This window comes from Coffea eugenioides, chromosome 5 (genome assembly GCF_003713205.1).
Source record: "Coffea eugenioides isolate CCC68of chromosome 5, Ceug_1.0, whole genome shotgun sequence".
NCBI classification, from domain to species: Eukaryota; Viridiplantae; Streptophyta; class Magnoliopsida; order Gentianales; family Rubiaceae; genus Coffea; species Coffea eugenioides.
Window position 1 is genome coordinate 8252844 of NC_040039.1, and position 14289 is coordinate 8267132.

At 37.5% G+C, this 14289-nt stretch overlaps 1 protein-coding gene across 1 annotated transcript; it reads right to left on the reverse strand.

Moving 5' to 3' along the window:
- Window positions 1-12302: 12302 nt before the first annotated feature.
- LOC113771125 lies at window positions 12303-13568 on the reverse strand. Its single transcript, XM_027315745.1, has 2 exons — window positions 13140-13568; window positions 12303-13061 (listed from the first exon to the last, which is right to left on the reverse strand). The coding sequence occupies exons 1-2, from the start codon at window positions 13566-13568 to the stop codon at window positions 12303-12305; spliced, it is 1188 nt and encodes a 395-aa protein (XP_027171546.1).
- Window positions 13569-14289: the final 721 nt, after the last annotated feature.

Genomic DNA, 14289 nt, shown 5'->3' on the forward strand with positions numbered 1-14289 from the left:
GAAACAAATTGCTGGATTTTCTCCTTGTTGGTCAAGTGAGGGTTAACGTATGAATTTAGGGTATTTTGTTTTTCTCTTGCATATGATTTTACTTAAAACACTTGATATAATCTATTTCTTCGCATGTGTGTTAGTTTTGAGCCAAAACAAAGAGGTTTAAGAAGGGAAAAATCTAGTTTTTCAAACTAATTACTTGCTGAAAAATTTTCATAGGAAGCCCTGCGCAGTTTTGAAAAATTGGCTATAACTTCGTATAAGAAAGTCAAAATTAAGTTCCGTTTGTTGCGTTTGAAACTTGACTCATAGGGCGTCCAACTATATAAAATTTAGGGTTTGGTTCAACTTTTATAAATACCAGCAAATGTGCAAAGTTTCTTGCAAACCATGACTGTTCTGTTTTTGCGCATGAGACAGCAGTGAATTTGAACTGAAATTTGACTGACCTAGGAGCTGAATTTCATGAAGATTTCTTCTGAAATCTATTAGTGTTTAGAGTCTATTTTCTAATGGTGTAAGTTTTGTGATTTTTTGACCTATAAAACTCAAGTTATACTTTTTCAAAGAATATCACCGAAGCTAGGAATTTTGTCAAATGAATTTAGTGGGATTTGAAAAATTTTGAGAAAAATTTTCTAGGTCTTAAACCTTAATTTAGTGTAATTTTGGATGCTTAAATTACTCTTCTCACTTTTAGAATACTTGTGTTAGATTTTATCTTAAAGTCTCGAGCTCAAAGTAAGAAGCATATGGAATACTTTGGAATACTAAACGTGTATGTTTTGGCTAGTTGAATCTACTAAATTTAAATCTATTGTGATTGTGAATCTTGCCTCAGAGTGTGGTAGCGATCAAGGTTATCATCCAGAGAGTTGACATTTAATCTACTGATATCGATGAGTGTTCCTTGCATGTTCTGCTTCCAATGACTATGTGGAATGTTGTGAGTGTTTATTTGAGTGTTAAATGCTTTCCAATGATTGTTAAAAGGATTTTCAATGGGTGAGTGCGTACTTTATCGCACTTGATCTAAGTGAATGTGAATTTTCAAGGATCAAATGATTGAATGTTACTTGTGCATGAATGTAAGCCTTTGGCTGAATTGGGCACTTGTTCTTAGTTGCCAATCGACTCAAGTCAGAAGCGGACTCAATTGGACGACAGGTGACCCTGGGATAGGATTTGGTATACTCGAATATAACCACGAAATTGGATGGAGTACTGGCCAGTGAATGCAATGCAATGATTGAAATGAATAATTGAATGAATCAATGAAACGAACACTGAAGGAGTTTTCACTTTTAAATATTTTCAAATGTCAGAGAAATAAGGGAAATGGTCGGTGACTGAGACTGAATAAATGGTTCCAAGTGAGCATGTATACTTCCAATGATTGAATGTTTGTTTCTTGAATGAGTACTTATTACTCTGCAAAGTGTGTAAATTGTTAAATGTAATACTTCCATGTTTTATCTATTTGACTGCTTGTTTGGGAACTTTATTAGGCTTTTAGTTCATTCCTTTAGTTTTTGTTTTCCTTACAGGAGTGGAGGCCGGAACAAGTAAGCGTGAACTAGTGTCTATAATCATCATGTACTTGTACTTTTATAGATGGAATATATTTTGGAGATTTGGTAATTGATAGGGTGTTAATTGTTAGTAATTTTATTGTTAATTTTCCTCTTTATCCTAGCCAGATATTGTTTTAATTATTAATATATACTTATATTTGGTATTTGGCCCTAATTACAGGAAATGGATCAAACAAGTGCTAAAAAGGAGACTTTCTTGAGGAAAATACTCCACACGTGGGAAGCTTCCACAATACCTACATGTCGGGCTCCACATTGAGCTACAACGGATTCCTTCTCTTTTGGCTGACTAGAGTTTTACTAGTAATAGGTAGTTGCTAGTACTAGAATTCTGAAAACACAAGGAAACAATCTTAGGGATAGTTTCGGTTGCTTGGTTTTCGGCCTCGTCCTTCGTTTTCTTTATTTTTCTTCTTTTCTGTCTCTTCTAGGAGAATGACGGAAACTTAGCTTGTTTTCGATAATTACTTCTGTAATTTCTCATGGGATTTCCTCCATGTAGATGAACCAAATTTCTACATCTAGTCAAAGGTCAACTTGAAGATTCGGTTCCAAACATTTGTGAGATCGAATTATTTTACTTATTTCTTTTATTCATTGGTATTTGTACGTTTTTCAGTTTAACTTCTTTTGATTATTTTGTTATTTGAATGTCAAGGGCCCGATATTCGAATTAACCTAATAATCTACTGCCAGATTAATTGATTGAATCCGTAATTGTTCAATTGATTAATACCAGTGACGATTAGCGTGATTGGTTTCATGTTAGGAAAACGTAGGATCTAACTTAAATGAACCCTCGTAGCGTGTTTGTTGGTTAGTATTGGATTTTTCTAATTCTTATTGCAATCGAGAAATTAAATCCTATGGTCGTACCTAGGATTATTTTTTGGTTAGAAAAATAGTTAATGGTCGTACCTTGACTATCGAAAAAGTAAGGAAAAACTGGTTGTTTATCACGTGTATGACAACTATAACTAATCTATTAATGAATAATTGAATTATCTTTGCATCGATGATCAGTTGAATGGACTGTGTCTGAAAAGTTGCATCTTTGGCTAGAATCTTATTGCATATTGATTAATTTCTGTTTATTTCTATTAATTGTTTCATTAGTTAGTTAATTAGTTATTTTATATTCTCCAAAAACTCCCACATACTTCGGACTTTGGAAAAAATGAATTATCCCCAGTTCCTGTGGATTGGACCCTGTTCACCGCTGTATACAAAATTTGTATTTTTCTTGAGTAGACATTTATTATTGCACAGGCTCGACACCTTGACATGATCCATTGACGTGATCTGTTGGAATATTTTGGGCTGTGACGAAATACTACTTTGCTTGGGATTTCTGTTGTACCGTGGGATACCTGCTGTGTTTATCTATTGACTCTCGCGGCACCTGTGTCCCTTGTTTGGTTATTGCCATTGGCTGATTTTCATTAACTTGTTGGGAGCAATTTGCTATTGTTGGGAGAAATTGACTGGTGGGACATTTGTCGAGTACTTGGGTGGACGCATTTTGCATTTAATTGTCCAATTGCGGGATAACATTGTTTACTCACTTGATTGTTGCCTTACCCTTAGTTGCGACTTCTGCTTTACTGGTTTAATACATTTGCTGGAACACCAGATTCTGTTGTTGGTTAGGTTGTTAAGTGAGACGCACTAGTGGATATTGACTTGTTTATTGCCCTTACTGGTGGCTGTAGTTGTTATTGGTTTGTAATTGCTGATCCCTCTACCTGTTGGAGCTTTTACCTCTTGTTGATTGATTTGCCTGTTAGTGACCATGGTGAGACCCAAATCTTCTTCTAGGTTTAGGACCCCTCGACCGAAATCATTGTTGGAGCATTTATGTACCATGTGGGTCTTGCACCTCAATTTTCGCCTCACCCGCCGCTGTGACCCTGCCTTCAGGGAAGTTCCATTGCCCTTCTTCTTCCTTTTACTGTTTATTTGTTACATTGAGAGCAATATGCGATTCAGGTGTGAGAGGGTTTGACTGGTGTACTAGTGTCTCTTTAATTTTCTGTTTGTGGGACTGCTTATCTTGGTGATCAACAATTGCTTGGAAACTCATTCTTCTATTGTTAGATGTGATTTATTTTATAATTTGGGTTTCGGTGGCAAGTAAGAGCATGTTGTCTTGATGAATATGGTGAATTTAATGACTTTGTGCAAATAACGTGGGCCATATTCTTTAATTGTCTGGTATTTTGGCATTTTATGTGCATAACATATGGCTATATTCTACTAGTATCGTCACCCAGTAACCGGGAGTTTTCACTACAAATGTCGACTCTCGCGTCAAAAAGTGGCGATATCTATGAGTAAGTGGTCCTAAAGTAGTGAAAAGTTGAGTAACTGGGCTCTTTCATCTAAAAATGTCAGAGTTCGCGTCAAAAGACTTGAATGGCTTGGGACTAAGCATTTATTCGTTCAAAAAAAAAAAGAAAAACAAAGAAAACAAAAAGAAAAAAGTGAGAAAAGAAAAAAAAAAGAACAGATGTGGAAAATATGTAAGCCTATGATCATATTCGCCTGCCGATCCTTGGTTTTCAATGTTAAGATTTTGGTTGCCAGCTGGACCAACTGTTGATTGTTGCTAGTTTAATATTTTGCTTTCCTAGATGGGTTAGACATGAATTGGACGAGTCTCTGAGCTAACCAAGAGAATCGTGTCTTGACACTTGGCCACTAAACCTTGATTTTGATATAAGCATAGCTTGGCAATAGATGACATGAGAGCTGGCCATTGTTGAGTCTAGTTGTTCTTATGTTTGAAGGTAAGCATGATTTAGGTGTGGGGGGAATTGATAGGGTGTTAATTGTTAGTAATTTTATTGTTAATTTCCCTCTTTGTCCTGGCCAAATATTATTTTAATTGTTAACATATACTTATATTTGGTATTTGGCCCTAATTATAGGAAGTGGATCACACAATTGCTAAAAAGGAGACTTTCTTGAGGAAAATGCTCCACACGTGGGAAGCTTCCACAGTACCTACAAGTCGGGCTCCACATTGGGCTACAACGGATTCCTTCTCTTTTGGCTGACTAGAGTTTTACTAGTAATAGGTAGTTTGCTAGTAGTAGAATTCCGAAAATACAAGTAAACAATCTTAGGGACAGTTCGGTTGCTTGGTTTTTGGCCTCGTCCTTCATTTTCTTTATTTTTCTTCTTTTCCGTCACTTCTAGGAGAACGACAGGAGCATAGCTTGTTTTCGATAATTACTTCTGCAATTTCGCATGGGATTTTCTCCATGTAGATGAACTAAGTTTCTATATCTAGTCAAAGGTCAACTTGAAAACTCGGTTCCAAACATCTGTGAGATCGAATTATTTTACTTATTTCTTTTGTTCATTGGTATTTGTACATTTTCTAGTTTAACTTCTTATGATTGTTTTGTTATTTGAATGTTAAGGGCCCGATACTCGAGTTAACCTAATAATCTATTACCAGATTAATTGATTGAATCCGTAATTGTTCAATTGATTAATACCAGTGGCGACTAGCGTGATTGGTTTCATGTTAGGGAAACGTAGGATCTAACTTAAACGAACCCTTGTAGCGTATTTGTTGGTTAGGGTTGGATTTTTCTAATTCTTATTGCAATCGAGAAATTAAATCCTGTGGTCGTATCCAAGGTTATTTTTTGGTTAGGAAAATAGTTAATGATCGTACCTTGACTATCAAAAAAGTAAGGAAAGACTGGTTGTTTATCGCGTGTATGACAACTATAACCAATCTATTAATGAATAATTGAATTATCTTTGCATTGATGATCAGTTGAATGGACCGTGTCTGAAAAGTTGCACCTTTGGCTAGAGTCGTATTGGTTAATGATTAATTTTTGTTTATTTCTATTAATTGGTTCATTAGTTAGTTAATTAGTTATTTTATATTCTCTAAAAACTCCCACATACTTCGGACTTTGGAAGAAACGAATTATCCCCAATCCCTGTGGATTCGACCCTGCTCACCGCTGTATATAAAATTTGTATTTTTCTCGAGTAAACATTTATTATTGCATAGGCTAGACACCTGTTAATTATTGAATTAGTGTGTATAATTTTCATGTACTTGTACTTTTATAGATGGAATATATTTTGGAGATTTGGTAATGAAATCCCATGTTTTACTTTTGGATTGTAAATTAAGTTGGAATTTGTGGATGAATGGAACTTTTATGTTAATTTAGAGGCGTGAAAGACTATTTTAAGAATGTAAGTGAGTGAGTCCTGGCAAGAGTTAGATAGGCGATCCGCCAAACCCTTGGGTACACCCTAGGGGGAGGTGGGGCCATCACACGTTTGGATTTGGATTAGTTTAGGTCTTTGACTATAAAAAAAAAAACTTCATTTTTTGCTTTGTAAAACATGAATTCGACATTTCCAGTAATAAAGATTGAGAGAAAATTTCTCTTAACTTCTTGCAAGCTTGCTTAGTGTATCTTAGAGTTATCCTAACTGTTCATTTGACTTATCAATCAAGAATTGCACTTAATTGTAGCATCGTTCTACCCAAACCTTTAATTTGTCATGTGAGAGGTTGGATTAGGTTTTCCAATTGCAAAATTTTGATACCAATAATTCTAGATCCTCAAGCTTGTCCTGTATGGGTTGTATCTAAAATAGGGCGTAGTTCGTATCAAATATCCCTTTTGCTCAATAAATGACCTATATACTTGCAGAAATGGAGTATTTAAATTTTTAAAATTTGATGTGAAACAAAAGCATTGTTATGCTTTTTGTTCAAAAGTATGAATTGCAATCAAGTTCAAAGAAGAAAAGTTTGACATCCCTGACACACTTTGGTATTTTAACTATAATTCGAACTATAAGTATTGGATTCAGATGATTCTTAAAAAATTTTGAAGCTAAGACCTAGGGTTACATTTCAAGTGAGATATCAAAATCCAATTCATACACTTTCATGGTCAAAAAGCTGAAATATAGAATTGCACTTTTGCTGCAAAGTTTAAAACAACGCTACTAAATAGTTAGAGATATTTAGTCATTTCTAAGTCCAGAGCACCAATTGAGATGATTCTTGATGCATTAGAAAGCTAGTTAAAGGGCTACAACTTTGATATTTTATGCAAGAGATAGTTTGGCTTCAATCATTGAGAAATTTCCAGTTGATGGAAAAACAAAGCAATTTCCAATAATATCAAAAAAGTACAAACCTGCAAGGGATGACAAAACACGGGGAAATAAACGGGCTACCACCCGCATTATAACCTTGTGTATTTATATTTTGGTTGCTGTACAGCTGGAACTGGTTGCACTTTAACTTGCAGCTCTTTCCTACTACCTTTTGACCAATTTTCTAAATAGATTTTGACTGGAATGTGCAAGAAGCATCTTGGAAACTTGGAGAATCAACTTTTGGGAATCTAAAGGCACAATTTACAGAACTTGAAACATGATTGTTTGGAGATTTAATCTTCTATAAATAGGGGCTTTTTAGATCTTGTTTTGTAACTTTGGAGCCTAGAGACTACACAAATGTATAGTCTTTTACTTGAATTTCCTTAATTCATTAGTTAGTGTAGATTAGTATAGTTTGTTTCGTCCAAACTTTGTATGTAACTAAGCATAGGTGAAGTTGATAATGAAGATTGAGAAGCTTGAAACTCATGTGACAAGGGTGATATTTCTCCTATCACTTTGTTTCCTGTATTGATTCTTATGCTTAGTTATAATACAAGTTTGGTTCTTATTACCTTGTCTTTCATTTTTTCTTAGTTTGATATGTAGGGGTGTGGATGAACTTGCTATGATTGTTATGTGATCTTTTCATAGTTGTTTGAGTTATTTTTTATGCAAGTTATTTAGCACTTTTGTTATTTTATTGTATCGTCAATGAAAGTTGTGATTTAACACTAGTTCATGGAAGTGTTGAATATAGGAAGTATCATAACGAAGTGTGTGAGAACCCGTAAAACCCTAATTATTTTCCTAGGGTTTATTTCCCCTTAATTGCATGTTTTCTGCATTTTCTGGCTTAGAAATATTTTCTTAGTGGATTTTATGAACAGTTATAGTTTTAAGATGATTTTTCTAGCATTGGTGAATGTTTAGAAAATTAAGAGTAAATAGTGGACGTGGGACCCACTAATGCGAAAAGTTTGGAAAAATTCGGCCAATAAGGTTAAGTTTCGGATACTGTGAAAATTTTATCGGGTGTTAAGAGATTAGTAGTGTGTGTGAAGTGATTGATGTGAGAGAGAGAAAAGAATGATAAGGATGCATTTATGGAGGTGACAAGTGTCACCTTCTCATTTGTTGGACTTTAAGAAACACTATTCACTTTCTTGACTTTTTTTGACCAAAGGTTTAAATATCAAAAAAATGCACAAAAATCACCATTTTCTTACCTCTTATGGCCGGCCCTCTCCTTGCAAAGAAGAAAGGAATTTCTTCAACTCTCAAGCTTCCATTTCACTCAATCTTGCAAGAACAAAAGCCTACACTAGATTCTATTCCATAAAAACCTTTCTTCTAGTGCTTGTAAGTGTATTAGTGAAGTTGTTTTGAAGCTCTAAGGTGGCCAACCTCTCTATCTCTCTTAATTTCTTGGTAAGTGATGCTTGAACACCCTACTACACCTAATGATGGTTATATTATGCTTAGAAGTGGCTTGAGTGTTGGATTATATGATTTATTTCTTGGTTTGGCTTGATTTGGTGAAGTTTTCCATTTTATGAGGAATTTTATGGTTTCATATGATTTTGATGTTGTGGACTAGTATGATGCTTGGTAATAAGGGGCTTTGGCTCTAGTAGGTGTGAATTGTTGTTAAATGCAATCAATTTTGGATTTGGAATGAAATGTGAAAAGTTAGGGTTCTTGAACCCCTATTCTGTCCGAAATTTTAGGTCATAGCTAGAGGCCGAATTGGACTTTGCTCAAAACATGAAAGTTGTAGGTATTGATGAGTTTAGTGTGCCTGCAAAAGTTCAGGGCAATTGGACTAGTGTAGAGTGAGTTATGACGTTTTTACTGTTGCTGTTTTTGGTGCACAGAATGTCCGAACTGCGATAGTAATTGCCTGTTTGGACTGGTATTGGTTTGGATTTTGAAGTTGGTGTCTTCTGAGGAAATGTAGCTGGATGTCTTAGCTAACTTATGCCTTTGGAATTTCGGCATTTGGACCTGTGTAGGCTGAGATTGACGTATTACAGTTTTGTGTGTTTTGCAAATCTGTTTTGGTAATTCTGGTTTGGTATTTGGCACTTTTGACCTAGTTGTGCTAGGATTTGGACTGAGAGGCCTCTACATTGTTGTAGCCCTGTTTCATAGCTTCGAAACGGTGGGTCTTACACCCCTAACCGATAATTGTAGTGAGAGTTGTGCCATTACCGCATTATGACGTCAAAACCGGTTTTCTTATCAAGGCCAACATTAAAGCCTTTCTTAATTTCTGGTTTGCTTTCATGCTTGTATATGTTTATAAAACCCTATTGGGGTTGTGAATTGGTGTTGTTTATGGCTCGGTATGGTTTCTTGTTTTATGATATTGTGAGCTATGGAACGGCTCTTGACATGAAATGCTTATATGTGTGTTGTTGGGTTGTGATTGAAGAAAAATAATGAAGCCTTATGGCTGGAAAATTTGGTAAACACAAAGGGCATGCTGCCCGAATTTTTACTCGAGATTTAGAAAACTATATTCTCGACTTGAGTAAAGGTTAAGTATTTAACCCTTGAATTTCCATGCATGAAACCCTATTGGGCGATAATTGGTTTGACTTTATGACTCGTTATCGAGTCTTATGGTATTTGTTTACATGTTCTAGGGCGTGACGATAGCTCACGACATTCTCCTGACGGAAGTGCATGAAATAGCACTTAATTGATTGGTGAGTGTACTACTCACTTATGTGCTATTACATGGCTTTGATCTTTGTACTTGAGATGTTGAATGTTGATTGATCCAGGTGAGAGTGTACTTTATCACTTTCACATATTGTTCCGCATGTTATTGGAAAGTTATATGAAATGTTATATGAAATGAAATACATGACTTCAAATATTATCCATGAGCTCAACCCCATTGGTTATTGATTGAATCGAGCCGGCGAGGGCTTGGTCGTGCCAATTAATGTGCCTTGGGGCAACATCATAGGGAATCTTGTAGTATGAGAGACTCTTGATTCCGGTTTACTCGAGTAATACCACAGTGCAAGTGTTTGGAGTGCGGGCCCGGTAGGGGGATGTTTGGTGGAAGGAATGGGAGAGAAGAGGAGTCTACGGTTGGTTACTCTTCAACATTGACGGAGGGTCAATGAGGTTGGATCAAGAATGGAAGCGTGGAAATGGGCTCTTGAGAGCCGTCCGTATCCTTTTATCGATGTGTTTCATTCCTTAATTGTGTACTTGAAATGAAAGGTTATGCTATATGCTCTTAGTTGCTTATGTGGTAGTAACTCACTGGGCTTTAGCTCATCCCGTTCCATTTGTTTTCCTTACAGGGATATAATTACTTTTGGGACTGATTTGGATAGTCAATTGCCAAGTTGAGCTAGTGTAAAATGGCATTTGTTTAGCTGGTCGAATGAAACCCTATTGTGTATTGGGTTCATTTTCTTTGATTGGCAAACCGAGTATGTATATTCATGATAGATGGTTTTTGGCATGACACTATGGTTGTAAAAGTTGAATTTCAATGTATATATGCTTGGTTGATGTTTGGATGAACTTTGAATCGATTTGGATTTCAAACGGCAAAAGTTAAATTTTGAACGAAAAGTCACTGGACTGAATCCGGCCAGGAATCCGGCCAGAAACTGGCCGGATTGCCGGCCGGATTGGGAAGGATTTTGGAAAAAATTTTGGATTGCTCTCGGCCTTGTATCCGGCCGAGAATCCGGCCGCTAATCCGGCCAGATTTCGGCCGGATTCTGACGTGTCCGTTACTGTTCATCTTCGGCTTTGATTTTCGTTTTTTTTTATTTTGTGATTTTGACTTGTTTGCGTGTTTTGGTATGTTCCGGAACGTTATAGAACGATGTAAACTGTACCGTAGTCCTGGCGAGAGCTGGGCAGGCAGTCCGCTAACCCCTTTGGTTCGCCTTAGGGGAAGGTGGGGCTGTTACAAAGTGGGAAATACATTTGTGGCTTTAACCATATAATTTCATGAAATTTAATAAATTTATAGCTAGTTTCTTTATCATGGACCATAGGTGAGGGATAGTTATAGATATGGTTGGTACACTGGTAAAAGTGGGTATCACATACATTGGGAAATTAGTCATGACTTAACCATGATAATCAACTTATTTAATTGGTAATTTTCCCTTACGAGAGTAGTTAGGAATTCCATAACTCTAGACTCATTTTCAATGTTATTTTTATTACATTTCTTGCATATTAATAGAGTAAATTTACTTACTTTATTTGTGATTGTCTAAATAATAGAGGAATTTGAAATCATCAATAATTAATAATCTTTCTTTTGGAATCAGCACCTAATATCCCCTGTACTTGATAAATGATCTATATACTTTGTAGAAAAAAGGGTATTTAGATTTTTAAAATTTGGTGCAAATAAAAGTCTCGTTAAGTTTTTGATGCCGTTGTTGGGTCACCCGTGTGACATGCAGGACTACTCACTACTATACTACAACAACGGCTTGATATTCTCTACCATTAGCTAACTTTTGAAGCTTTTGTTTCTCTTGATTTTCTTGCTTCTATGAACTATTGTAGTTTCTTTTGGTTTTATTTTTCAATACTAAAGGTATTTGTGAATTTATGAAGTTGCTACTTATGAACTATCTGTAGTACTAGTAGATCTTAATTGATGGTTCATGATTAATGATTAATCTGGACTTTAGTCATTGACATTTGGGGAGTATTGTTTTCTTTTGTTGGTCTATTCTCCTCTACACATTAAGAACAATGTGAATTTTGAATCTAGGGGGATATTTGGACTTATTTGCTTGATATGTGGTCATGTGTTATTTGAAATATTGTTATGGTTTCAATTTGTTGAAATTTGGATTTGTTGGCAAGGAGTTTTATCCAGTTATAGAGGAAAATTTTGCCAAAAGTTTTTCAAAATCTTGTCCCAAATTGAATAATTGCGCCAAAACTTTTGAAAATTTTTAATTTGGTCCAAAAAGGCAAAAAGTTTCACCCATTTAGTATTTCAATTTCTTCCGACTCTTTGATATAAATTTATGTGATTTGAAAGTTTTATTTTTAATTTGACTTGGAAAAAATTATTATGTGACTAGGATTTTTTTTCATTTTAGAAAGTATATCTTGTAAAATGGAGAAAGTAATGCCTAAAATTTTGCTTATTTAATGAGATTTCTCCGTTTTACTTAATTTTACAAATAAGAGATTGATATACTCAATGGAAAGTATGATCTTCCTCTCATATGTGCTATAGAGGGATATTTTTAAAAAACTGAATGAAAAAGAAAGAAAATATAAAAATAAAAGAAGAATAATAGTTGTTCTACTGCAATGATTCTTGTATTGAGTAATCGGGGGTTTTCATTTAAAAATGTCTTTCGTGTAAAAAGATCTTTGAATTAAGAGTATACAAAGCAACTCGAATAAGTGAAGTGTTTTTTTTTATTAAATCATCTACTTCTTTTATTGGAATCCAACAAAAAAGACAGAGTACATCGCGTGCCTTCCGTCAGGCAACTAGCTAGAGTATTACCTCGAAGGCACAATTGAAAGGTGGTGTCATACAGACAAGAACTCCCTAGCGTCCAGAAGAATAGATGCTCGAACCGTACTCGGCAGCTGCTGATGAGACGTGCAAAAGAAATCGGTCCCCCAGCGTAAATTTGCCATCAAATCGGCGGAAGAATTAGCCTCCTGAAAGATGTGCGAACATGAAGAGGCCAGCGAGGCTAAGAGATGTCGTATCCGACGCAGCATGTTGCATAGAGGCCACTTTGACACCGTCCCTGATTGGATCAAGTGGACCAAAACTTGAGAATCCACTTCCACCAAGAGGCCCTGGACCTGCCGTTCCTGGCAAAATTGAAGCCCCTGTAGAAGTGCCAAGCCCTCCGCGGTGAGGACCTTCGTATCACCAAACTCCTTGTAGAATGCAAAAACAACCCGCCCACTCGAATCTCTGAGGATGCCCCCTCCCGTTGCCCTTCCTTGGGACACACTGGCATTGGTGTTCAATTTGAAGAGAGGAGGTTGCGGACGCTTCCATGACACCGCCACAGAAAACAGTTGACGAATGGGCCGGGGCACTAGCTCCGCCCATGGATCGTCAGTGTCACCCCTTAAGTGTGTGGCCAAGAGAACCCCTGTTGTGCTCAATTGCCCAAGCAATTGGTCCACCATCTTAATCACCCTGGGGTCGTCGAGTCTCATACCCTCAAACCTAGCATTATTCCTAGCTTTCCACAGACACCATAGTACACTCAACGGCACCACAGTCCGAATATGACGCACCTCCCCCCCCCCCGGGCTAGAGGAACACTAGGTCAGTAATATAGACGAAATAGACGAGAATATAGATTCGATAATACTGAATCGCCTTCTAAAATGTCTCCATACCTGGACTACAACCGGACCCGTTATGAACAGGTGCCTCCACAACTCTTCGTGTTGTCCACAGCAGAGGCAGCGTGAGACGACCGGGATTCCGACTCGCTTAAGCGTCATCTCCAGAAGGAGTATATCCCGAACAAGCCGCCAGACAAAAAAGGAAAATTTCAGGGGAGTCACACCATTCCACACCATTCGATCGACTTGTGATGACTCTCGGCGTTGGTGGATCGAGTTCCATGCTCCTTTCAGCGAAAACTCGCCTATTGACGACCTCAGCCACACCATGCGATCCTCCTGCTCCGGGTAGATATGGGTATCGTGTATCAGTGGGAGCACCCAATCAGGGATCCATTCCTTCAGCTTATCTAGTTTCCAGCCGTCCTCGGAAAAGAACTCCGCCACCAACATATGGAGGGGGTCGACCAGTGCAACCATGTCTGCCGGCGGGGAGTCCAAGAGCCAATGATCATACCAGAAATCTATGAATCCTCTCCCAATACACCAGCAAATCTGCTGCTCAGCTCTCTCTCGTACTTGTTCCAGTCGCCTCCAGGACCTGGGGGCCTCGAAACTTGCACTCTAGTAGGATGCCTTCCCCAGATATACTTAGCATGCATGAATTGTGCCCAAATAGACTCCCGTTGCCGCAACCTCCACCATAGCTTACAGGCGAAGGCTAAACACATGTCTTCGAATAACCTCAGACCTATTCTTCCTTCTTCCACCGGGTAGCATAGTTTCTCCCATGCCACACAATGGATGCCCGTGGACTCCAGTGACTTATCCCATAAGAAAGCATTACAAATTCTCCCCAACTTAGCAAATACTGCCTTCGGAGGCTACAAAACCTGTAGTAAGTACATAGGGATCGAGCTAAGAACGTGCCACAGAAGCACCAATTTGCCTCCTGCTAACAGAAGCCATGTGCTCCAAAAAGCAATCTGACTCTCAATTTTGCAATAACCGAGTCAAACAATATGCAAGTCACCCGACCCCGTGCCACCGGTGCCCTTAAGTAGGTGAGGGGGAAGCCCTGTCATTGGAAACCCAGTGTCGAGGCCACCAATACACATTGTTCTTCCGACGCCTACTTTGGGATTAGGAACGAACTCTTGCCGGCATTAATTCTCTGTCCGAAGCATGCCTGGTACCGCTG

What these genes read in the sequence shown, in the direction of transcription:
- LOC113771125 (XM_027315745.1), bottom strand. Translation starts at nt 13,568, where the DNA reads ATGGTTGCACTGGTCGACCCCCTCCATATGTTGGTGGCGGAGTTCTTT. An exon ending in CGGGTCCGGTTGTAGTCCAG is followed by an intron (nt 13,062 to 13,139) that starts GTATGGAGACAT and finishes TTACTGACCTAG; the next exon opens with TGTTCCTCTAGCCCGGGGGG.